A 26,852-nucleotide genomic window follows, 5' to 3' on the forward strand; every position below is an offset into this window, starting at 1 on the left:
ATGGAGTCTCGTTCTGTCGCCCAGGCTGGAGTACAGTAGCGCAGTCTTGGCTCACTGCAGCCTCCGCCTCCCGGGTTCAAGCAATTTTCCTGCCTAAGCCTCCCAAATAGCTGGGACTATAGGCACACGCCACCGTGCCTGGCTAAGTTGTATTTTTAGTAGAGATGGGGTTTCACCGTGTTGGCTGGGATGGTCTTGATCTCTTGACCCCTGACCTCATGATCCCCCTGCCTTGGCCTCCCACAGTGCTGGGATTACAGGCGTGAGCCACCATGCCTGGCTGCATTTAACTTTTTAAACCATTTACAAAGCACTTTCTCTTTGTGATATTTTGGTTTTTGTGGGGTTTCTTTGTTTTTGTTTTTTTGAAAGAGTCTCACTCTGTCGCCCAGACTGCAGTGTAGTGGCGTAATCTCGGCTAACTACAACCTCTAACTCCTGGGTTCAAGCGATTCTCCTGTCTCAGCCTCCCAAGTAGCTGGGATTGCAGGCATCTGCCACCACACCCAGCTAATTTTTGTATTTTTAGTAGAGACAGAGTTTCACCATGTTGGCCAGGCTGGTCTCAAACCCTTGGCCTCCCAAAGTGCTGGGATTATGGGCGTGAGCCACCAACACCCGGCCTCTTCCCACAGCTTCTTGACAGATTAACAGAGACTTGATTATATTAACTCTGGAGCTTTATTGTTCTGCATATTTTGTACTTAAACCAAATAAACATTCCATAAAACCAATTTTTCATTTTTTCTTGACAGATCTCTTACAACCTTGGGGTTGGTTATATCATCACTGGCTGACCAGGCAGCTGGCAAGGGTAAAAACAAATTTGTGCCTTACCGAGATTCAGTCCTCACTTGGCTGCTTAAGGTAATCCATTGCTCTGGTGTTCTTTTCCAACTAAAAGTTGGCTATTCCAGATGTGACAGAGTAAAGGTGTGTACAAAGCTTACCAAATACCTAAAGAACTCTCCTGATGACAGTTATTCTAATTCCTAGGAACACAGAATGAAAACTATTTTCTACTCCTTTTTATTCCATTTGAATGCCGTTTGACAGGCATTATTCATTGCTTGAATATGGAGAGGACACATTTCATCTTGTCTTGACATTATTTGTGAAATGCCAGTCCATTTCCACATAATGTTTCCTTCATAGAGAATAATGTCATACATAACACGTTTAGTGCTTTTATCATATGCGTTGTCCATGGAGTGGGCTTCCTAAAATGCTGTTTGAAATACTTGGCAGGACAATTTGGGGGGCAACAGCCAAACCTCTATGATAGCCACAATCAGCCCAGCCGCAGACAACTATGAAGAGACCCTCTCCACATTAAGATATGCAGACCGAGCAAAAAGGATTGTGAACCATGCTGTTGTGAATGAGGACCCCAACGCAAAAGTGATCCGAGAACTGCGGGAGGAAGTCGAGAAACTGAGAGAGCAGCTCTCTCAGGCAGAGGTAAAAGCAGCCTTGTGCTCCCTGCTGGTAAAGTTCCCTGGCTTGCGGGATTTGACTGGCAAGGGTGTGCTCATTTGCAGTTGCAGGTCATCTGATATGGTTTGGATTTGTGTCCCCACCCAAATCTCATGTCGAATTGTAATCACCAGTGTTGGAAGAGGGGCCTGGTAGGAGGTGATTGGATCATGGGGGTGAACTTCCCCCTTGCTGTTCTCGTGATAGTGAGTTCTCACCAGATCTGGCTGTTTAAAAGTGTGTGCCACCTCCTCTTTCACTCCCTTCCTCCTGCTTATCGTGTAGGATGTGCCTGCTTCCCCTTCCACCATGACTGTAAGTTTCCTGAGGCCTCTCCCCAGCCATGCTTTTCATACAGCCTGAAACCCCTTTTAAACCATGAGCCAGTTAAACCCCTTTTCTTTATAAATTACCCAGTCTCAGGTATTTCTTTATAGCAATGTGAGAACGGACTAATACATCATCTCAATGTGGTTCAGCACTTCATTGTTTATTGGCATCTGCCAAATGCTAAGCATTGTGAAGACCAACATGAGTAATACAAGACTTCTGTCCTAGGAACTTATAGTCATGGAAACAAACAAATAAGAGATAATTCCTGCTACTACCTGATCATTTACTTCAGTAAATCAGTTGGCCTTTGAACTTTCAGTGGGAAAGTATGTTGTTTATATTAACATTATAAACTATTATTTCCACAGGGCCTTGCAGTTTTCAGGGAATTTAGTTAGGTATCATCTCCTTAAGCCATGGAAATAGCATGATCAAAGATAATTAAACATTAGGAATAATTCAGAAATCTTTTACTTTTCCATTTCTATCAGGCCCTGACAGGAAACAAAATCTTTTTGCATTGTTTATCTTCTTTCTTTGGCTTTACTCAAACTTTAATAATGATACTCTTCCAAATAGGTGTTGCTTTTTACAAATTATTGGGCGAGGCACTGTCTTATTTGAAATATGTAAGAGGACAGCTTTGGAGGCCAAGTGCCTTAGTTTAAGTCACAGGGTTCCACATGCCAGGACTTGGGAGTGTATCTGTCACTTCTAAGTTCGCATTCCTTCACCACTCTCTTCTGACCCCACTGTAGTTGGGAGGGTATTAAGTTGTAAGAAAAAAGGAAAGAAAAACACAGTTAATGGCCATTGTTTATGGAACATTTACATGCCAAGCACTATGTTAATACTTTTATCCATCAGCATATTTCATCAAAAAGTATTCAATAGAAGACTGAAAAAACAAACAAAAAGGTGAAGCCAGGAGTCTGAATACTCTATTAATTGGTGATCTTGGCATTGCATTGTAATTGTTTGTTTATATATCTTTCTCTTCTTCCAGGCTGTGGCTCTTAAAGTACAAGATGCTGCGTTTTATTAATTTTTTTTAATCACCAATCCCTAGCCTAACATTGATACTAGAAAGCACTTACCACAATACCTTGCACATAGTAAGTGCTCAATAAATGTTGCTGATTTTTATTATTATTTATAATCATTCAGTACATTAAGTATAATTTTTAGATAGATGGTAAGAAGGGTGGCAAAACACCAGAAAAATTAAAATGCTGATAAACCTTGAAAATAGTCATGATGCTAGGGGGAAAGTATAATGGTTCTGCAATGTATTTATAGGTGGATTATCTACTTATTTGCATTTCTACTATGACCATATAATCTAGGCCAGATGGCTCAAGCAATACCTGGCCAACGGAAACACAAGAAGAGCCACATAGGTCCACCTAGAATTTTCTTTTTCTGTTTCTTTTTTTTTCTGGACGGGGGGTGGGTGTGGACAGAGTCTCGCTCTTTTGCTCAGGCTGGAGTGCAGCAGTGCCATCTTGGCTCACTGCAACCTCCACCTCCTGGGTTCAATTGATTCTTTTGCCTCAGCCTCCCAGGTAGCTAGGATTACAGACAGGTATGCGCCATTACACCCAACGAATTTTTTTTGTATTTTTAATAGAGACAGTGTTTCGCCATGTTAGCCAGGCTGGTCTCAAGTGATCCACCCACCTCAGCCTCCCAAAGCATTGGGGTTACAGGCAGGAGCCATTGGCCTGGCCTATAATTTTCATATATGTCCCACTGTACTCAGCACTAAATGCCACTGTCAGGCTCTGTTAATACCATGAGCCTCAGGCATACTCAGCTAGCTTTCACATCTTCACATCTCAGCTTCTTGTCCAAGCTCTGCCATCTTTCTTGTTCATAGAGTTTTACTCTGTAGAGGCTTATGTTACTTTAAGGTGTCAAAGCACATTATTGACAAGTAAAGGCCTCTCCCCTCAAAATTTTGTTAAGCTGCAAATACCTGTATTGAAACCTCTTAGTTACTCTCCCTGAACAAACTAGAAGGGAAACCACTGCCCTTTTAGCCAGCTGTGCTGCTTCTGTGTGAATGATAATGATAAATAAGCAAAACGTATGACCATCAGTGGAGAAAGGTAGTCTGAAGGCCCAGATTCAAAATTTAAAATACATGAGAAGTCTTTACCTTTTCTTGCAGATTAATTTAACTGGAATTCATTTATTGATGATGAGTGTTAACCTCTGTCTTACTGAAAAAGAAATCTGCTTAAGTAATATTTTTCCTGCTTATCTATTTCAAAGTTGAACGTTAGCATCTTTTAGGGCTTTAAATGTGAAATTTAAGTATGATGGATAAAATGACTCTAGATTTGTTTCATTTTCATTCAGAACACTGGTGTTTCTTTTTCAGGGAGCAGCCATGTTCTCTTACATTTGTTTGATTAATAAAGGTCAAAAACCCACCCCAACAGCATATAACTTAATTTTTTCCAACAAACTATTGATAACTGCTTAAGAGGGACAGTAACTGATTATCTTGTACGTAATGGAAAAATTTTGAACATCAGATATCTCTGGTTTCATTTTAAAGGCCATGAAGGCCCCAGAACTGAAAGAGAAGCTCGAAGAGTCTGAAAAGCTGATAAAAGAACTAACAGTGACTTGGGAAGAGAAGCTGAGGAAAACAGAAGAGATCGCACAGGTAGCTTGATAATTTAGCCCTAAAATATTGGGATTCTTTTTCATTTATTGTCTTTTCTGTGTAGTTTCCTGTCATCTTCAGAAAGTCTTTTTTTTTTTTTTTTTTTTTTTTTGGCAGAGTCTCACTCTGTCGCCCAGGCTGGGGTGCAGTGGCATGATCTTGACTCACTGCAGCCTTCACCTCCTGGGCTCAAGGAGTTCACATGCCTTAGCCTCCCGAGTAGCTGGGATTATAGGTACCTACTACCATGCCTGGCTCATTTTTATATTTTTAGTAGAGATGGGGTTTCACCATGTTGGCCAGGCTGGTCTCAAACTCCTGACCTCAGGTGATCTGCCCACCTCAGCCTCCCAAAGTGCTGGGATTACAGGCGTGAGCCACTGTTCCCGGCCTTGGAAGGTCTTCTAAGGGCCCTTTTCTGCTGAACCAGAGATTACAAAGATCACCTTTTTTTTTTTTTTTTTTGAGACAGGGTCTCCATCTGTCACCCAGGCTGCAGTACAGCAGCTCAATCATAGCTGTTTTGCAGCCTCAACATCCTGGGCTCAAGTGATTCTCCTGCCTCAGCCCCCCAAGTAGCTGGGACCACAGGCACGTGCTACCATGCCCAGCTAATTTTATCTATTTTTTTGTAGAGCTGGGGTCTTATTTTGTTGCCTGGTCTGGTCTCAAACTCCTGAGCTCAACTGGTCTCATACACTCTGGTCTCAGCCTCCCAGAGTGCTGGGGTTACAGGCGTGAGCCACTGTGCCTGGCCCAGCAAAGATCACTTTGAGACACTGACGTCATGTCTTTTTATCAACGTACAATTTGGCCCATGTATTTGCTAGACGTGTTAGATAGCACTAAATTTGAACAAGCATGGTTACAGAAAATGTCATTCATATTTCCTGCTCATCACATTTAAGCGAAAGTCTGTTTTGTGAATTTTTTTTTTTTTTTTTTTTTTTTTGCAGACAGATCTCACTCTGTCACCCAGGCTGGAGTGCAGTGGCGCAATCTTGGTTCACTGCAACCTCCACCTCCTGGGTGCAAGCGATTCTTCTGCCTCAGCCTCCCGAGTAACTGTGACTAGAGGCTTGCACCACCACTCCTGGCTAATTATTTTTGTACTTTAGTAGAGACGGGATTTCATTGTGTTGCCCAGGCTGATCTCAAACTCCTGAGCTCAGGCAATCCATCCACCTTGGCCTCCCAAAGTGCTAGGATTACAAGTGTGAGCCACTGTGCCCAACCTTGTTTTGTGATTTTTAGATCACCTGGCAAAGCATGAGGCTACCTGATTTTTATTTTATTTTATTTTATTTTGTTTTATTTATTTATTGAGATGGAGCCTTGCTTTGTCACCCAGGCTGGAATGCAGTGGCGCAATCTTGGCTCACTGCAACCTCCGCCTCTCAGGTTCAAGCTATTCTCCTGCCTCAGCCTCCCACGTAGCTAGGACTATAGGTGTGTGTTACCACACCTGGCTAATTTTTGTATTTTTTTAGTAGAGACAGATTCACCACATTGGCCAGGCTGGTCTCAAACTCCTGACCTCAGGGTATCCACCTGCCTTGGCTTCCCAAGAGGCTACCTAATTGACAGAGAATTTGTAACATATAGCGTATCATAATTTTTTCAATGTATTTGATTATTTGGGCTTGTTAGGAAATGCTGTATGTTTATATTTTAACTTTTACTTAAGTTAAAATATAAAGGAAGTACTATTTCTCGGGGTTGTGTGCATTATGAATTTCTCTACATTATATATTCACGAACATTTTTAATCTTATTGATCATTTGGAAATATTGGACCATCCCGATCACGTAGCTTAACAGCAGTCACTGGAACCCAGTCCAGCCTTCTGCTGATATGTTTCTTATAGGTATCATTCACACCCACACATACCCCTACTCCTCACTCACTACCCCGCTTAACATTGCTTTATGTTTCTCTGTAGTACTTAACACCACTGGAAATTCTGTGTACCATATTGACTTAACTGTTTTCTTATGGCCTGTCTCCTCCCACCAGAATATAACTTGTCATGAAAGATGGGACTTTATTGGGTTCAGTGCTGTATTCCCAGCCCAAGATCAATACCTACTACATTGTAGACTCTAATAAATATATCTTGAATGAATGAATGAATGAATACAAGGCTTTCCGCAGTAGAGACCCAACCTTCTCTTCCAGCCTCAGCTCCCACTGCTTTCCCATATTTGCCAGGGGTTCTCGGCCCCTGAAATCATCTAGTATGTCCTGAACCTTTCATTACTGTGCTTCCGTATGCCCTGCCCCAAGAACACCCTATCCTTATATTTCTGTTGAAATTCTTCTTATTCTTCAAGAACTATCTCAAATATATTCTCTTTCTCCAGCCTTTCTTGGTCTCTTAACCCATCATGATCTCTCTCCTTGGAAGCCCCTGGCATTTTGTACCCTTCCAATAGCACAACACTCTCTTCTTTTGTGCTCTAGTTATGTGGTCTTGTCTCCTCTACTAGACTCTAAGCTCCTTAAGAGCCAAAATGGTGTCTGGTTCATCCTTGGTGCCCCTATCACGCCTGCCACAAGATGTTGTGCACTGTAGACTCTCTGTTAATGTGGTTGAGCAGAGCAGCATGTGTAATCCCATTGGCACCGTCCCCAGAAACAGTGACTTACTCTTTCCGTGGATACGTCTTATGAATAGAACAACAAATAGAGTTTCCTTCTTTTGTCTGTTTTTGTGCACAGGAAAGACAACGACAACTTGAAAGCATGGGGATTTCCCTGGAGATGTCTGGTATCAAGGTGGGGGATGACAAATGCTACTTAGTCAATCTGAATGCAGACCCTGCTCTGAACGAACTTCTGGTTTATTATCTAAAGGTAGGAGAACACATAAATACATACTTGCAATCAAGATTCATTCCTATATAGTTCCTAGTTGAATCTGGAAGCCTGTCTCTGTGATGTTGCTTTTTGTATCCAGCTTAGCCCTCAATAAAACTAAGACGGATAGTGCCCTCAGATCCCCACTAAGAAGGAAAAACAGCGATTTTGTATCATCTGGGGCTGTGCAGTTGGGGCTGATCTCCTGTGAGTCCAGTCTCAGAGGGGCACAAGTGGACAACAGTAGGTATGAAGGTGATGCCTCGCTATATGAGAAGGCTCTAGGTGTGAGATGGTGAGGATTCTGGGGAATATCTGTGTTCTTCCACAAAGCTCCCGAGAAGCTCTAGAGGTTCTTAGTTATGCTTCTGAGTAATTCCAAGGAGATCTCAAGATCAACACAAGCCTAAAGCAGACCCTCGTCCTAGATTAAATAGACAACAGTGTTCTTCTAGTTCTATCCCTTGTAAACCTACATTCTCAGGAAATAACTTTTGGTCCCATAATCACCCTTCAAGTGTAGAGGTGGGATGGGGCCGCCCTGTTGCCACTGTGGTTGCGGGATATGCTATGTTGGATAGCTTACTGTAGCAGTTCTCAAATTTTCTGACTTCAGAACCCATTTACACTCTTAAAAACTATCAAGGACTCCAAAGAACTTTCGTGTATCTGGGTTATATCTGTGTTTACTGTATTGGATGCTAAGACTGAGAACATTTTAAACTACAAACATAAAGGTACAACCCTTAGCCTTCAGGGCTATAACATCATTACATGTCTCATAGACTCTGGAAAACCCCACCAATTCACGCGTGATAAAATGAGAGAGCAAAGGCAAACAACATGTTCATGTTTCTATTAAAGTAGTTTTGACCTCATATACCTCCTGAAAGGTTCTCAGAGACCCCAGGGGTTCTCAGGTCACATTTTTAGAACTGCTTGCTTACTCTACAAAGTGAGAAATAAGATATCTGATTGACATGGATTTAGGACACCACGACTGACATAAGGCATTCAGCCAACCATCAGGGCATTTTTAATCTCACACATACACTTTCTGAGTTACAGAAACAAACTTTCAAGGACTGGGGACCTGGGGACTTGAAGGCAGCTTGTATATGCAGTTCACACACCTAAAGCTCTAAATGCAGAGGTATTGCCCGCTTGTGAACAATGAGGCACCTTGTTAAGGATTCTGATCTGCCTAGTAAATATATGAAATGCAATGGAGAATAAGCCAAAATTGAAGCAAGGAGCCTCAGTCTTCTATGATCCTTTCCCTTCTACTTTCCTAGAGACTAAATATGGTACAGATAGCCCTGAGTTATTGAGAGTCCCCCAACAAACTTAAGATTTGTTCATTTAGACAATGAGTAGGGGTAAGGAATTGTCTCTGAAATCTTAATTTTGAAAGACCAATCCTTATACTTTCTCTGTCAAATAGGGAAGTATTATTGTAGTTATTAAACTATTTTAAGAGCAATAGTAAAAAAAAAAAAAAAAGGGACAAGCAGTGACTGAATCACCAATAGTCACAGTCCTCATATGTCTGCGGTTCGAGTACTTAAAAAAATCACATGAGGCCAGGTGTGGTGTATTTACTGTATTGGATGCTGTCAATATCAATCAGATGTCCTGTTTCTCACTTTGCAGTGTAAGCAAGCGGTTCTAAAAGTGTGATCTGGGGTCTCTGAGAACCTTTCAGGAGGCCTATGAGGTCAAAACTACTTTAATAGAAACGTGAACATGTCATTTGCCTTTGCTGTCTCATTTTATCACGCATGTATTGGTGAATGGAGTTTTCCGGAGTCTGTGAGACATGTAATGATATCATAGCCCTGAGGACTAAGGGTTTATGTTTATGTTTGTAGTTTAAAATGTTGTCAGTCTCACGCCAGTAATCCCAGAACTTTGGGAGGCCAAGGTGGGAGGATCACTTGAGGCCAGGAGTTCAAGACCAGGCTGGCAAACGTGGTAAGACCCCTGTCTGTACTAAAAATAAAAATTAGCCGGACATGGTGGCACATACCTGTAATCCCAGCTACTCGGGAGGCTGAGGCAAGAGAATCGCTTGAACCCAGGAGGTGGAGGTTGCAGTGAGCTGAGATCGTACCACTGCTCTCCAGCCTGGGTGACAGAGTGAGACAGCATGTCAAAAAAAAAAACCCACAAGTTTGTACATGGTGTGACCCACAGGCAGCCATGCTCTATGTCATATCAGTATTAGAAATCCAACATTTTTAGCATTTTCAAAGTTGGATATTTTAAAATATGACTCTCAATGAAACTGCTTTTTAATGGTTCTTAAATTTATGTAACTGTTTTCAAAACACTTTCACTGTTAACTCAGATGATCCTAAAAGAAATGTAAGTAGGTGAAATGGATAATATTATCCTGGTTTTGCCAACAAAGAAATTGAGGCTCAGAGAGTGAAATGGCTTGCCCGTGGTCAAGTCAAAACTGAAACTCAAAGTATTCTACTGTCAAGTCCAATTTCCTGTGTTAAAAACAACAACTAATCATTGTCAATTGGGGATTTTTTTTTGGTAGTGTTTAAACATTTTTTAATTTGGTGTATTAAGGGTAAGCTTTTTACTTTTAATGCTTAAGATATTTAACATCTCTGGCAGGATTCGTTTAATATTTTTGTGCATATGTTGATGAGTTATTCAAACTGACTGTGATAAATTTTTGTTGAGTTACTCATAAGTGTGAGTTTTTCTTTCTTTAATAATCTTTTACTAGGATCACACCAGGGTGGGTGCAGATACCTCTCAAGATATCCAGCTTTTTGGCATAGGAATTCAGCCTGAGCACTGTGAGATTGACATTGCGTCTGATGGAGATGTCACTCTTACTCCAAAAGAAAATGCAAGGTAAGAAAAGTAAATGGCGACTTCACGTGTCTTGTGTGCCTTATTTTCAGAAGGAGAAGGCTGCCTCTTTCTGTTTGCTTTCAGCTATATTAAAGTTAAGGATACACTGGGTCCTCCAGGGGTCCTGGCCTTCTGATTGTAGAGAGTGATTACTGTGAAGGAGTGACTATTTTTGTATGGGAGTTCTAGTTCCACTTATTCCATAACTCTGAGCTTTAGAACCCTGTAAAGATCAGGAGTCCAATAATGAGAGTAAGTGAAAAGAGTAACTTACTGGAAAAGTAAAACTCAAAATGACACTTCTTTTCTTTCATCAAACTTTACCTGACAGTCCTTTGGCAAATTAACCTTCAATTAACTATTTAGTTATCTCGTCCACCTCCAATGTTTTGTTTTGTTTTTAAATACCAGAAAATTGGCTAGGCGGGGTAACTCACACCTGTAATCCCGGCACTTTCAGAGGCTGAGGCAGGAGTATTGCTTGAGCCCAGGAGTTCAAGACCAACCTGGGCATTATAGTGAGACACCATTGCTACAGAAAATAAATAAAAAAATTGGCCGAGCATGGTGTTCGATTCCCGTAGTCCCAGCTACTTACAAGGCTGAGGTGGGAGAATCACTCAAGCTCAGGAGGTCGAGGCTACAGTGAGCCATGGTCATGGCACTACACTCTAGCCTAGCCTAGGTTACAGATCGAGACCCTATCTCAAAAAAAAAGTAGAGAGAATAATAAAAAATGTAGAGAGAATAATATAATGAAACCCCATGGACCCATCCTCCAGTTTTAAAAATGAGCACCTCATAGACGATTTTGTTATTTATATGCCTTCCATATCTCCTCCCCCTTCCTAAAGCAGACCAGGAACAGTGGCTCACACCTGTAATCTCAGCACTTTGGGAGGCCGAGGTGGGCATATTGCCTGAGTCCAGGAGTTCAAGATCAGCCTAAGCAACATGGCAAAACCCCCTACTCTACAAGAAATACAAAAAATTAACTGGTGTAGTGGTACACACCTGTAGTCTCTGCTACTTGGGAGGCTGAGGTGGGAGGATCACTTGAGCCCAGGAGGTTGAGGCTGTAGTGAGTCATAATTGCGCCATTGCACTCCATCCTGGACAACCAGAGTAAGACCGTGTCTCAAAAAGAAAGCAGAATTATTTATTATTTATTTATTTATTTATTTATTTCGAGACAGAGTCTCACTCTGTTGCCCAGGCTGGAGTGCAGTGGCAAGATCTTGGCTTACTGCAACCTCTGCCTTCCGGGTTCAAGCAAACCTCCTGCCTCAGCCTTCCAAGTAGTTGGGATTACAGGTGCCCACCACCACGCCCAGAAAAAAAAATTATTTTAAAGTAGATTCCAGATTTTATAACATTGTATCCGTAAATATCTCAGTATATCTCTCTAAAAGATGAAGATTCTTATAGTTTCAATATCATCATACCTAAAATAATTAATAATATTTCCTTACTAATCATCATATAGCCAGTCAGTGCTGAGATTTCCCCAGTTCTTTCATCAGTGTTCTTTTTCAGATGTTTCTGGAAATTAAGATCCAGATAAGATCCTACCATTGTTTTATAGTATTCCTCTTAGATCTCTTTTAACAAATGGGTTTCTTCTTCCTCTCTTCTCTCTGTGTGTGTGTCTGTTTATCCCTGTCTCTCTCTGCCTTTCTTCTTCCTTGCATTTTATTTGTTGAAGTCACCTCATTGTTGATCCTAGAGGTTCCCACAGTCAGGATTTTGCTCACTGCATCCCATGGCATAATTTCACATCCTCCATTGTTCTCTGTATTTCCTAAATTGGCATTTAAATGTGGAAGCTTGATCAGGTTCAGCTCAAATTTTGGTAAGAATAGCCATGGGTGGTGCTTTCTGTCTCCATCAGGAGTGCATCATGTCAGGTTGTCATTCTCTGAGGGGTGTTGGCGGCCCTTGGTCCTCATGGCTTAGATCGTGTGTTTTCATAGTGGTTACACATTCTGCTCTTCCTTCTTTAAGCATTAGTTGGAATGCATTTATTCAGAGAAAGCTCCCCTAGTTATCTCTTTGGCTACCAGGGCAGGGTCTTGTGCTCCTTCCCATTCACCTGGTATTTTCCCTCGTGTTCTCCCAGGTCCTGTGTGAATGGCACCCTTGTGTGCAGTCCCACCCAGCTGTGGCATGGTGACCGAATCCTATGGGGAAATAATCACTTTTTTAGGTAACATCTTTGTGTTCTGTAATATATTATCGTATACGTTTTTTCTGTTATCTATTTAAGTGTAAAGCAAGTTGATTTTCTCTAATGGTGAAAAACCCCACAGAATAAACTTACCTAAGAGGAAACGTCGAGATTGGTTGAAAGACTTTGAAAAAGAAACGGGTCCGCCGGAGCATGACCTGGATGCAGCCAGTGAGGCTTCCTCTGAACCAGACTATAACTATGAATTTGCACAGATGGAAGTTATCATGAAAACTCTGAATAGTAATGGTAAGACCCTCACGCTGTATTCCAGCGCCTTGGACATTTCCTCACCTCACACCACCGAGTGAGGGATAAGCATGCATCAAGTGTCATTCCGCATTCCACATTTTAAACACATAAAACTGCTCATTTCTTTAAAAGGCCATCAGTGAATAACTAATGACAAGATATGGGGGAGATGGTCTTCTCCCTCAGTTACAACCAGGATATGGATGGTCCTGTTATTGAGACCTCTTATTCCCAAGACAATTATGGTAACATTTCCACGAGCCTGCAATACTGAATGATTTTGACAGAATTCCTTACCAAATTTCTCATCATCGAGCCTGTCATATCTGAATCCTTGAGAATATAAAAACCCCCAAGAGAATATAAATTCAGGAATTTCAAATATAATCTAATGGAAAGATAAAAGTCACAGCATTTTAGTATAAACTCAACTGGAAATTGTACCCCAAAGATACTTATTTAATAAGCCCAGATCACTTTTACAAAAATGATAGTGAAAATGAAATGCTTTATAGCGTCTTTGTTTGACTTATACTCCAAGTTTCATGTCTAAAAGTCTGTGTTCCTTCACCTTTTCTTTCTTCTTCTGTGCCTATACACACCTGCCTGCATTAAATAAAATAGACACCAAATTCTTTCCTTTTTGGCTGTTTTATAAATGTACTTTTTCTTATCCCATCACTCAGTCTCTTAATTACTAGACTTGATGACTGGGACTTAGAAACCAGACAGCAGTTTTCTCCTGTTACCAACCAGAAGATGACATTTCTGGGACTAGAACGATTTTATGAGGATAAAACTGAGGCTGTTTAGGGGCACCTGAGAAAGGTAGTTTGTAGGCTCAGTCCAACCTCCCCTTCCCATTCATCTGATTTGGGGCACCTGAGGTTCCCTAACTTGAACCAGGGTGGACCTTCAGGGTCCTGACGGCCACAGGCCGCCTCTACCTGACAGGGGGCTTGAAGAGCATTTTGTTTTTGAGAGTTGAGCTCTTCCCTTAAACAGTGGCTTTCTCACTTTACTCTTTGAGCCTATCTGGGAAGAATTTGAGCATAGAGAATTTTGGCATATGTGCTGCCAAGGCAAGCACATGGTGAGAGAATTATCAGTAAGATCTCTGGCATATCAAATTGGGGATTCTGTTGCAGGAATAAAGTTTTTGGCCTTTTCATTGATTTCTGATTATGAAGTTTTTGCCTAGGGAGCCTCTTTTTTTTAATTATAAAAATGAAATAAAGGGTTGGGCATGGTGACACATCTGTAATCTCAGCACTTTGGGAGGCCGAGGTGGGCGGATCACCTGAGGTCAGGAGTTCGAGACGAGCCTGACCAACATGGCAAAACCTAGTATCTACAGAAAATACAAAAGTTAGCCAGGCATAGTGGCACATGGCTGTAATCACAGCTACTGGGAAGGCTGAGGCAGGAGAATCGCTTGAACCAAGGAGGCAGAGGTTGAGCCAAGATCGCATCACTGCACTCCAGCCTGGGTGACAAAATGAGACTCCTTATCAAAAAAAAAAAAAAAATTTTATATATATATAAAAATTAAAGGCCAGGCATGGTGGCTCACATCTGTAATCCCAGCACTTTAAGAGGCCAAGACGGGCAGATCGCTTGAGGCCAGGACTTAAAGACCAGCCTGGGCAACATAGTGAAACCCCATCTCAACTAAAAATACAGAAATTTGCCAGGCATAGTGGTGCGCACCTGTAATCCCAGCACTTTGGGAGGCTGAGGCAGGCAGATTACTTGAGGCCAGGAGTTCGAGACCAGCCTGGCTAACATGGAGAAACCCCGTCTCTACTAAAAACACAAAAATTAGCCAGGCGTGGTGGTGCATGCCTGAAATCCTAGCTACTCGGGAGGCCGAAGCACGAGAACCACTTGAACCTGAGAGGCGGAGGTTGCAGTGAGCTGAGTTCACACCACTATACTCCAGCCTGAGCAACAAAGTAAGAGTCTGTTTCAAAAAAAGAAAGGAAAGGAAGGAAAAAGGGAGGGAGGGAGGAAGGAGGCAGGGGTGGGAGTGGAGAGAGAGAGAGACAGAGAAAAAGCCAGACTGTGAAAAACAAGTGTAATGTATTTATATAAAGAGTATAGAGGCCAGGCACGGTGGCTCTTGCCTATAATCCCAGCACTTTGGGAGGTTGAGGCAAGTGGCTTACCTGAGGTCAGGAGTTCAAGACCAGCCTGGCCAACATGGTGAAACCCGTCTCTACTAAAAATACAAAAAAAAGATTAAAAAAAAAAAAATTAGCCAGGCATGGTGGCAGGTGCCCATAATCCTAGCTATCCAGGAGGCTGTGGCAGGAGAATCGCTTGAACCTGGGAGGCAGAGGTTGCAGCAAACCGAGATCGCACCATTGCACTCCAGCTGGGGCAACAAGAGCAAAACTGTCTGCCAAGGGAAATAAAAAAAGAAAAAAAGGATAGAACCACAAAGAAAAAAGTGGGAAATAAACAACTTTATGAGAAAAGTTTGGCAGTTTCTGTCTTTAAACAGAGTCGAGTGTTAAGATTAGCCACTGGGGCTTTGGGCCCTGCAGTGCAGGGTGGACCATAGCTAGAAATCAAGCTTCATTCCACGCTGCCACTTCCCCACCAATTGGGAGGAATCCCAAAGACATTCCAAAGTGATATTGAGACGTCAGAATCACATTAATGGGTCATGTGACTACCTGCCTGAGCGACAAGCCTCCTGTGAGTGATCTTTTGGACGCCTGAGTGAACACAGGGTGTCCAGGAGGATGTAGGATGTAGACTCTAAACTCCAGGTGGAAGAACTCCCATTGGAGAGAGCTCATGGCTTCAGCTAACATTACAGAATCTAGACATCTCTAGTCGCTAACTGCAGAGTTTACAGGTGGTATTGGTTTCACCATTTAGCCATCCCAGATCATAGGTTTCTTATTTTAATCAATTACTACTTTCTTATGTATAAATTAACTCCTTCAATAACCAATGAGTATTTAGAAAGCATTTGTTAATTCCTCTAATCCTCTCAGCCAAACCAGTTAGAGTCATCAGTGGCCTGGTGCACAGTGTTAATGTGAGTTATTCTTTTGTATCCCACATCAGGCCTTGCTCTCCAGTGTTGATTTTGTCCATGTAGAAGTTATATTTATGGCCGGGCGCAGTGGCTCACGCTTATAATCCTAGCACTTTGGGAGGCTGAAGTGGATAGATCACTTGAGGTCAGGAGTTCGAGACCAGCCTAGCCAACATGGTGAATCCCAGTCTGTCTTAAAAATACAAAAATTTAGCCAGGTGTGGTGATGCGTGCCTGTGGTCTCAGCTATTCAGGAGGCTGAGACAGGAGCATCACTTGAACCTGGGAGGTGGAGGCCGCAGTTAGAGGTGAGATTGCGCCATTGCACTTCAGCCTGGGTGACAGAGCAAGACTTCATCTCAAAAAAAAAAAAAAAAGGAAGTCATGTTTCCCCCTACCCCATCCTTTACCCAGTTCCAGTGGAGCTTCCCTTTGGGGGCATACACACAGTCTCTGATGCAAGTGCTGCCGTGCTGGCAGCTAGACGGTGTTCACTGTGATTCTCCTCTACTGCTAGGTGGCTTCCCGATAATAAGCCTGTCTGCCTGGTGGTCATCCCCTTGGTGGTCTTATTTGAAGATCCTCTTCCCTCTCATGTGGTTTCAGACGAAGGTCCTCCACAAACACTGGGAGAAAGGTTTTTAACTGAGTGGCATTGGCATGAGGGAGCTTGGCTGGTTTTTAGCAGTGCTGCTGATTGATACTCATGCTCCATGCTTTGGCAAAAATCTAACTAACATGATTGGGAAGAAGCTGGAGTTTTCTGGCTGATGAAGGTGCCCTGTATTCTTCATTGAGGAATATTCCTTTTCAGTTATGAACACCCCACCTCAACACATAGATACACACACACCATGTCCCCATTTCATTTGCCGCCCAGATTTTGGTTCAACTCTAACAGCAGCTGTTCTTCTCTATGCTTGCAACAGCACTGAAAAGTATTATTGGTGTTATTACTGCTGTTATTGATGGCTTTATTGCTGTTGACAGCAAAGCAATTCAGGTCAGTAGTACTTGCAGATATATATTCACCGACATTATCCCAGTAATAGGTAAGAATAATGTATTTTTTAGTTTCTAGAGTAAATACTGATCTAAAACCCAATTCATTTGAATTAAAAGTAAAAAGAAACCTAGTATTTGTGGACAATAATGCCTTCTTCACAAGGGTTTGAAATTGGAATCAGACAAAATAAGAACCATCTCTTTTTTCAATGTCAATGGCAGCTCTAAAGAAAGAGCAACTGTGCCAAGCGCAATGGCTCTCTCCTGTAATCCCAGCACTTTGGGAAGCCAATGTGGGAGGATTGCTTGAGGCCAGGAGTTCAAGACCAGCCTGGGCAACATAGTGAGACTTCATCTCTATAAAACATTTAAAAAAATAAAGAACAATTAAGGGACTGACAAAGGGTCATACATAGTGCCAGTTTGTTCCATCTGGGATCAGATAGTTCTTTTTTTCTCCAAAGATCTATTTCCCCTCAGTTCAGTTTTTTAGACATTTTGGTGTGGATTAATTCTAATTCTGTTTCTCATATAAATACCCTGCTACCGGCACTACTACCACTGCCGTTTTCTCCTTTCCATCCTTGGGATGATGGGTCGGTTTGAGCTCATTGCATAGTTACCTACTAAGTAAAGAAAAAACTAATGAGGACGAGAAAGTGCTATGCCCAAACTAAATGTGGTCCTTTCTTTTTTCCTAAAATACTTACCTCTTCGAGATCTTGGCTTTGGGCACTTGGCTCAGTATTTAAAACAGTTTGTTCAAGAGAAGGAGAGTGATAGGAAAAATAAACCTGTGGACAATCTCTCGATATTTGGTTGGTATTTTGAGAAAGGGCCAAATAATCTTTGGTTTCTGTCCTGGGCCACAGCATAGAATCAGATCAACGTGCTGATCTGGATGGTCCGTTTTAAAATATACTGCTTGTAGGAGTAAAGACTTGAAACTGGTTAATTGATCTGAAAAGAAAATGTCATCAAACATGTCCGTGAGAAAGGTGTTTCCAGACTACTGTTAGGGATCAGAGGCGAAACAAAAACCCAGCCCCTAGACCTCCACCATAGCTGTGTGTGATGAGGGCAGATCTGGGAGTTCCGGGAACGGGGCTTGCAAGACTCTACTGTGGGAGTCTCAGAGGAAGGACGCGTTGAGTTGCTCTCTCTTCTGTATTTGCACTTCGATCTGTGGCCACTCATCACTCCCGGTGAGTAGTGGTAGTGCTGCGTCATGACAGCTGCTGGTGCAGTTTTAAACAGCCTCACTCACGTGGCCTGTGTCAGCATGGAACCTTGGGGTGAGATCCCCTCTGCCTCAGTCATTTGGGATCATGTGTGTTTCTGCACTACTGACTAACAATGGAAATGTGGATTATGTATCTTATTCAGAATCTCGTAGCAAAAACCCTATAATGCAATTTTATAAAATGGTGTGTTTTCCAGTTTCTCTGAAAAAGATTTATAAACGCTGTTAGGACAGTTGGGCTCTATCTAAATATAAATGGACAGCAAGTACTGTAGCACCCTGTCCTTTCTTTTTTAAGCCCAGAGCCTTATATACTGTTTGAGAAATATGTGTATATATATTTTTTTAATTCTGAGAGAACTTTTCTTCTCTAGAGCTTACATTTAAAATGTCTTCAGATGCCCTCAAAAAATTTTACCATATTTCTCATATTTTTTTTACAAGTTATAGGACTTTGTTGGAAGTTCTGATACTTAGGAATACACAGGTTATTATTATATAGATAATGTTTTACCCACCCAGGATCTACCTTTGCATAAGATTTTTTGTTTGTTTTTTGGTTTGGGTTTTTTCCCCCCAGTTTATTTTTTATTTTGTTTATTTATTTATTTATTTATTTTTTTGGTGGGCGGGGGATGGAGTCTCACTCTGTTGCCCAGGCTGGAGTGCAATGGCACGATCTCAGCTCACTGCAACCTCCGCCTCTGGGTTCAAGCAATTCTCCTGCCTCAGCCTCCCAAGTAGCTGGGACTATAGGCACATGCCACCAAGCCCAGCTAGTTTTTAGTAGAGACAGGGTTTCACCATGTTGGCCAGGCAGATCTTGAACTCCTGACCTCAAGTGATCGGCCACCTCAGCCTCTCGAAGTGCTGAGATTACAGGCGTGAGCCAACACGCCCGTCCCCCAGTTTGTTTTCCATCAGCTTTTTAAATGATATGTTTTAGGGACTCATTTCAGGACTCTACAAAGAAAACTATTTTGCTTTGAAAAAAATGCTGAATTTTAGAATTTTATATCAATAAAACAGTATCTTTTTTAAAAGTATCACTCTTTTGCAAAATACTAATTGTAAGCAAAACATTGGAGGTAAGAATACAACATCAGTTTATTATCAAGTGAATGTCCTACCCCAGCCAATTAGTTATCTGAGTTCAAAACCTGACCCTGTCACTTTGTAGCTACATGATGTAAATCAGCTATTTAGCCTTTATGAGCCCCAGTTTCCTTATTTTTAAAATCAGGATGTATCCACACTTAGGCTTGTTGCAAAGCTTTCATGAGGTGATGCATGCAATGCAGATAGAGCCTCTACCTGAGATGTAGCCAGGAGCTGGTAGGGTTATTGTTGCCATTGTGGTTGTCATTTGTATTAAAACAACTCACCTATACTGAGCTTTTCTTGTGATTTTTTAAAAATTGGTTCTTTTTGTTTTGAATTATTTAACTTTATTTTTTGAAGCTAACATGTTATCTTTTTCTCTTACTACTAATATAGAAAATTAGTACAATTTACATGTGTATTTTACAAGTTGATAGGGTATCTTGGAAAAATCAGTCAATAGCAATCAGGTGATATAAAAATTCCTCCTGAGTGACTTTAATTTTCAGCTTCTTTTCTGGAAATTAAACCGAGTACCAGTGTGTGGGGATACAGCATAAATGGCACTGAATAGCAGGCAAATGTGTGAATGTACAAGGAGGAAATCATGTCCCAGGCTGGTCTGAGAATACATTTCTCAGTAATATAGTTCTGGGAAATATTAACTGTGATGATGATTTTCTTGTTCTACTGAGATTGTCTAATATTCTCCTTTCCTACGCTATCCTCACTTAGTGACGTCGGTAACTTTCTCCTTTTGTGCATGTGACCAGAGCCTTAGTCTTTCTCCACAGTATCCAGCTCACTGGTCATTACCAAGTTGATGTCCTGCCCAGCCCATTAGGATTTACCTACACCACAGCCATCAGGGTAGCTCATTGGAGCAGGATCTGTTAGTACATCTATACCTGTTCACCCATGTGCATGGTGGTGAGCTCTGTATCTGTACACGTGAGATGTTAGAAACAGGTTTTTCTTATTTTTGCAAGTGAATTGTCCTTTTAGATACTAGTCTGAGAAATTGCCAGACCATATCCTTAACCAATATTTTCAAACATATGCTGTGATCTGTAAGTTTCCTCCCACCTTAGAGAAATTCAAGAGTAATAAGATTTGTGGTGAAAGTCATAAATCTTTGTCATATACCAAAACTGATATTAAATGGACATAGAAATGAATTACCATAAAGAAAGATCAAATCTTATGTGCTTCTGTGTTTGGAGTGGTCCTAGATTTCATGAAGTTTTTCTTCCCAGTGGATAAGATCACATTCCCCTCTCTTCCCCCATCTCTTGGTAGTAGATTAATGATTTATCTAAATGTTAGAATGAGCTCATCAAATTGAAGAAAGTAACATAGAGGATGTGGAGAATGTATACATACAAAGGGCATTTATCTGCAATGTCAATAACAAAGAATTTGAGAGGATTTCCCTGATGTGGCCCCTCAGGCCTCTCACATAAAGTGTGTTAACTGGCTAGACTCTTTGCTAGAGGAAGCCCCCACAGGCTGCAGTGCTTGGGATGAATGCTTGTTTTAGCCACCACTAAGACACCTTGCCTTGTCTCTTGGCTCACTAGACCCAGTTCAAAACGTGGTTCAGGTCCTGGAGAAGCAATACCTAGAAGAAAAGAGAAGTGCCCTAGAGGAGCAGCGGCTCATGTATGAGCGGGAACTGGAGCAACTCCGCCAGCAGCTCTCCCCTGACAGGCAGCCACCGAGCAGCGGCCCTGACCGCCTGGCCTACAGCAGCCAGACAGCACAGCAGAAGGTGACCCAGTGGGCAGAAGAGAGGTAAGAACTGCAATGCGGGCAGCCCAGAGTCAAGGCCATGGGGCTTTGAGGGAGGGGTTTGTGAGACATGTCAGGGACAAACGTAGCAATGAGAGAACTCTTAATCCCATATCTGACTTACTGCCTATTAGCTTTTCCTTTCACAGATAGTGCCCACCCTAAGTATGTTTACTATAATGTTAGCTGTTAAAGACCCCTCCTACCCTCACAACCCTTTACCCTTCAATAAAAATGGTGCCAGGTTGCAAGGGTTATACAGGTATGTATTGAAATTTAGAAAGTTTGAATAATTTCTTTAACACAAAAGCATTTTTTTCTTATTTCGTATGCTTTTGAATCTATTTAAATACAACTTCAGTGCTGATTAATCTACTAAATGTGAAAGTTTGAGATTTATAGCTGGGTGTAGTGGCTCACACCTGTAATCCTAGCACTTTGGGGAGGCTGAGACGGGAGGATCACTTGAGCCCAGGAATTTGAAACCAGCCTAGGCAACATAGTGAAACCTTGTCTCTACAAAAAATGAAAATTAGCCAGGTGTGGTGGTGCATGCCTATGAGGTCACTGGGAGGATTGCTTGAGCCCAGGAGTTTAAGACCAGCCTGGGCAACATAGCGAGACCTTGTCTCTACAAAAAATAAAAAATTAGCCAGGCATGGTGGCTCGTGCCTATAATCCCAGCTCCTTGGGAGGCTGAGGTAGGAGGGCTACTTGAGCCCCCGAGATCAAGGCTTCAGTGAGCTGTGATCGTGCCACCACACTCCAGCCTGGGTGACAGAGAAAGAACCTGACCTGACTCAGGCTGGGCGCGGTGGCTCACGCCCGTAATCCCAACACTTTGGGAGGCCAAGGCGGGTGGATCACCTGAGGTCAGGAGTTCAAGACCAACCTGGCCAACATGGTGAAACTCTGTCTCTACTAAAAATATAAAAATTAGCTGGGCATGCTGGCAGGCGCCTGTAATCCCAGCTACTCGGGAGGCTGAGGCAGGAGAATCACTTGAACCCAGGAAGGGAAGGTTACAGTGAGCCAAGATTGCACCATTGCACTCCAGCCTGGGTGAAAGAGTGAGACTTTGTCTCAAAAAAAAAAAAAAAAAAAAGAACCTGACTAAAAATAAAAGATTTATGACTTTAAAATATTTATATCAGAACTCTCAAAGGAGAGAGTGGTGGAGTGTGGGTGGTGAGCCACCCAGGTGCCAAGGCAAGAGACCGAGGGCACACGCTGTTCCAGTGTAATAAAATATATAGAATAAGAATAGTTACACTAGAAATAGATTATAGATATGATTATATGTAAGTGTCATTAATCATTAGTTTGTAGCATTACTCTTTATTCCAACATTATAATAATCTTTGTTCTACAATTGTAACCTAGGAAAAACGAGGCCATACAGAGAGATAGGAGCTGAAGGGACAAGGTGAGAAGTGACCAGAAGACAGAAGAGTGTGAGCCCTCTGTTATGCCCAGACAGGGCCACTAGAGGGCTCCCTGGTCTAGCAGTAATGCCAGTGCCTGGGAAGGCGCCCGTTACCTAGCGGGCCTTGGTCTAGCGGTAGTGTCAGTGCCTGGGGAAGGCACCCGTTACTTAGCAGACCAGGAAAAGGAGTCTCCCTTTCCCCGGGAGAGTTAGAGAAGACTCTGCTCCACCACCTCTTGTGGAAGGCCTGACATCAGTCAGACCCGCCCGCAGCCATCCGGAGGCCTAACCGTCTCCCTGTGATGCTGTGCTTCAGTGGTCACACTCCTGGTCCACTTTCATGTTCCACTCTGTACACCTGGCTCTGCCTTCTAGATAGCAGTAACACAGTTAGTGAAAGTACTAAAAGTATTTGAAATACATGGAAGAAATAATGGCGTAAGCTGTCCTCTCTCTCTCTCTGCCTTGGCTGCCAAACAGGGAAGGGCCCCCTGTCCAGTGGACATGTGACTTGCGTGAACTTGCCTATCATTGGAGGTGGCTCACACTCCTTACCCTGCCCCCTTGTCTTGTATCCAATAAGTAACAGCACAGCCAGGCGTTCAGGGCCACTGCCGGTCTCCGTGTCTTGGTGGTAGTGGCCCCCCGGGCCCAGCTGTCTTTTCTTCTGTCTCTTTGTCTTGTGTCTTTATTTATACGATCTCTCATCTCCGCACATGAGGAGAAAAATCCACAGACCCAGTAGGTCTGGACCCTACAGTAGAGGAAATGGTAATAATAATAATCATGACTGCCATAATAAGGACAATAGGTTATTGAAGACTTCTGTTGTGATTGCCATAGTCCAGGCATTTTATTAACATCCCAGCAGCAGTATGCCATAGGAACTATTATCCCTGTCTTATAGGTCAGGCAGTCAGTTTAAATATCCTGCCTTAATCAACCATCTAGTAAGTGAAAAAACCAGAGTTTGAACCCAGGTCTCTCTGCAGTCTCCTAATAACACCTGTGTTATGATAATAATTAATAGTAGTAATAAAAGCAGCACCTGGCTGGGCGCAGTGGCTCATGCCTGTGATCCCAGCAGTTTGGGAGGCTGAGGCGGGTGGATCATGAGGTCAGGAGTTCAAGACCAGCCTGGCCAAGATGGTGAAACCCTGTCTCTACTAAAAATACAAAAATTGGCTGGGTGTGGTGGCAGGCACCTATAATCCCAGCTCCTTGGGAGGTTGAGGCAGAAGAATTGCTTGAATCCAGGAGGCGGAAGTTGCAGTGATCTGAGATCGCACCACTGCACTCTAGCCTGGGTGACAAAGCAAGACTGTGTCTCCAAAAAAAGAAAAGCAACACAGCAACACCTTATATCTATAGACCATTTTATACCATGTGCCAGGTACTAATTGCTGTTCCTGTATTCCTCTAATCCTCACAATTGCTACTACCTTTACACATAAGGAAACTGAGGTTGAGAGGTAAAATGATTTACCCAGATGGTCAGTTTGCTGGTAAGTTGGGCGATGGGATCAGAGCCATGACAGTCTGACTCTAGAGCTCTTCCTGTAACTCACACACACACACTGCATCTCTCACTAGCAATGAGATGCAGAACGCAGGCCACACCCAGAGAAGGTGACTCCCAAGAGGAGAAAAGGGAACCCTGCCCTGCAGTGAAAGGCTTGCAACAGTCATGCACTTGTTAATGTTAAATAAAGAGAAGGGAGTCAATTATATTTTCCCCAGGAGCTACCCACTCATCTGTCTGTATACTGAAATAGGAAGATTTATCATACTTCTGTTACTCTTTTTTCTGAGATGGAGTTTCGCTCTTGTCACCCAGGTTTGAGTGCAATGGCATGATCTCTGCTCACTGCAACCTCCGCCTCCCAGGTTCAAGCTATTCTCCTGCCTCAGCTTCCCGAGTAGCTGGGATTACAGGTGCCCACCACCACACCTGGCTAATTTTGTGTTTTTAGTAGAGACAGGGTTTCACCATGTTGGCTAGGCTGGTCTCGAACCCCTGACCTCAGGTGATCCACCCGCCTCGGCCTCCCAAAGTGCTGGGATTATAGGCATGAGCCACCGCACCAGGTGTTATGTTACTTGTTATACTTTATTGTGCCTGGAAGAAACAGAAAAAGGTTATCAGATAGTCCTTTTTCTGAAGAGCTGCCTTTTACACATTTACTATGAGCTGGTGGCTTTATGGCAAGCAACAGCTAGCTGTTTAAGGGTAACTGGTATAATTATACCCATTGATATCCTTTCTATTTACTAAACAATATAAAAGATAAAAGCAAAAGTGTCTTCAAAAGAAGACATACATGTGGCCAACAAAGCATATTAAAAAGTGTTCATTATCACTAATGATTAGGGAAATGCAAATCAAAACCACAATGAGATACCATCTCACACCAGTCAGAATGGCTATTACTAAAAAGTCAAAAAATAACAGATTCTGGCAAAGTTGCAAAGAAAAGGGAACCCTTATACACTGTTGGTGAGAGTGTAAATTAATTCAACCATTGTGGAAAGCAATGTGGCAATTTTTTGGAGAGCTAAAAACAGAACTATCTTTTCACCCAGCCATCTCACTACTGGGTATATACCCAAAGAAATATAAGTTGTTCTACCATAAAGACACAGTACATGTATATTCATTGCAGCACTGTTCACAGTAGGAAAGACATGGAATTAACCTGAATGTCCAACGATAGACTAGATAAAGAAAATGTGGTACATGTATACCATGGAATACTATGCAGCCATGAAAAAGAACAAGATCATGTCCTTTGCAGGAACATGGATGGAACTAGAAGCCATTATTCTTAGAAAACGAATGCAGGAACAGAAAACCAGATACCACGTGTTCTCACTAATAAGTGAGAGCTAAATCATGGGAACCGATGGACAGAAAGAGGGGAACAACAGACACTGGGGCCTGTGGGAGGAGGAGGGAGAGGCTCAGGAAAAAAAGAAAGAAAGAAAACAAAAACTGTCAAGTACTATGCTTACTACCAGGGTAATGAAATAATCCATACATCAAACCCCTTAGTCATGAATTTACCTATATAACAAACATGCACATGTACCCCTGAACCCAAAATAAGTCAAAATATTTACATTTTAAAAAACAAAAGTATCTGATAAAGAAAGTGGTTTGCTTTTAATCATAGTGTTTTTCAGTTAAATAGTTTATAATATTTTTTTCATTTCCCTTAATTCCAGATTGATTTTCTTTGGGGCTTAAATTCTTCAAAAAAAAAAAAAAGAAAGAAAAGTAAAGAAAAGTGTAGAGGCCGGGTACAGTGGCACAGGCCTATAGTCTCAGCTACTCCAGAGGCTGAGGCAGGAGGATCACTTGAGCCCAGGAGTTTGAAACTGGAGTGCACTGTGATCACGCCTCTGAATAGCCACTGTACTCCAGCCTGGGCAACATAGGGAGACCCTATCTCCAAGAAAAAGAGAGATAGAGAGAAGGAAAGAAAGGAAAAGGGAGGGAGAGAAAGAAGGAAGGAAGGAAAAAAAAAAAAAGATAAAGATCTATTTTGGGAATGTCATTCAAAAACATAAGAATAGTTGCATTATTGATTTTTGTCAGGTTTCACTGGATAAAATTAAGATGTCATTAATTGTATGTGATTATATAAGAAGCTAGAACTCTTACCTAAGTAAATGTTGATGGGTTGTGAAATAATGAAGGACTCTTACCTACATTGATATTGATGGGTTGAGAATCAAGTATATTTAATTCTGGTGAGAATTACAAAGAAAGCCACAGATGTCATTTATTCTCTTTGTACACTTAGAATGTAGTATGAAACAAGATATAAACTTGTGGAAAAATTAAATCATAATAGTAAATTAAAGAACAGTTTCATTGAACAATAGGAAACATTAGGATTATATATTAATAGTTATTTGTTTGTTTTCTATCTCCTACCCTGGAAAATGAGTTGTAAGGGACAGGGAATCCTTTGAAGTATCCCTAGTGCCTAGAATGATGTGGTCACCTGGAAGGTATTTAGTAAATATTGTATGCATTGAGTCTTCTACAGGGATTTTCAGGGAGAAGGAAAGATTTCAAGCACATTTGAGAGGTAGAGTTTGACCAGCAGAGAGAAAGTAGAGGACATTTTGGATGGGCAGATTGGCATGAACAGATGAAAAGCAATGGAAGAGAGTAAGATGCATTTGGGAGACTGCAAAAGAACTGTTTTGTGTAGTCTAGAACAGGGGTCCCCAGTCCCTGGACCACAAACTGGTACAGGTCCGTGGCCTGTTAGGAGCCAGGCTGCACAACAGGAGGTGAATAGTGGGCCAGCAAGCGAAGCTTTGTCTGTATCTACAGCTGCTCCCCATCACTTGCATTACTGCCTGAGCTCCACCTCCTGTCAGATCAGCAGTGGCATCAGATTCTCATAGGAACACAAACCCTATTATGAACTGTACATGCAAGAGATCTAGATTGCATGTTCCTTGTAAGAGTCTTAAGCCTGATGATCTGTCACCGTCTACCATCACCCCCAGATGGA

At 42.1% G+C, this 26,852-nt stretch overlaps 1 protein-coding gene across 13 annotated transcripts in view; it reads left to right on the forward strand.

Annotated features, from left to right (window-relative positions):
- Nucleotides 1-26,852, forward strand: part of LOC105482495 (kinesin family member 13A) — a 230,570-nt gene that overhangs the window by 150,371 nt on the left and 53,347 nt on the right. For 8 of the 13 annotated variants that reach the window (XM_011742633.2, XM_011742632.2, XM_011742634.2 and 5 more), the window contains 9 exons: nt 756-867; nt 1,249-1,461; nt 4,376-4,486; nt 7,209-7,343; nt 10,093-10,223; nt 12,343-12,429; nt 12,533-12,699; nt 16,272-16,391; nt 20,684-20,897. In XM_011742633.2, the coding sequence (XP_011740935.1) occupies nt 756-867; nt 1,249-1,461; nt 4,376-4,486; nt 7,209-7,343; nt 10,093-10,223; nt 12,343-12,429; nt 12,533-12,699; nt 16,272-16,391; nt 20,684-20,897 (1,290 nt within the window). The remainder of the gene's footprint in view (nt 1-755; nt 868-1,248; nt 1,462-4,375; nt 4,487-7,208; nt 7,344-10,092; nt 10,224-12,342; nt 12,430-12,532; nt 12,700-16,271; nt 16,392-20,683; nt 20,898-26,852) is intronic. The other 5 variants (XM_011742636.2, XM_024793022.2, XM_024793025.2 and 2 more) reach the window with 1 other exon arrangement.

Source organism: Macaca nemestrina, chromosome 5 (assembly GCF_043159975.1).
Source record: "Macaca nemestrina isolate mMacNem1 chromosome 5, mMacNem.hap1, whole genome shotgun sequence".
Taxonomy (NCBI): domain Eukaryota; kingdom Metazoa; phylum Chordata; class Mammalia; order Primates; family Cercopithecidae; genus Macaca; species Macaca nemestrina.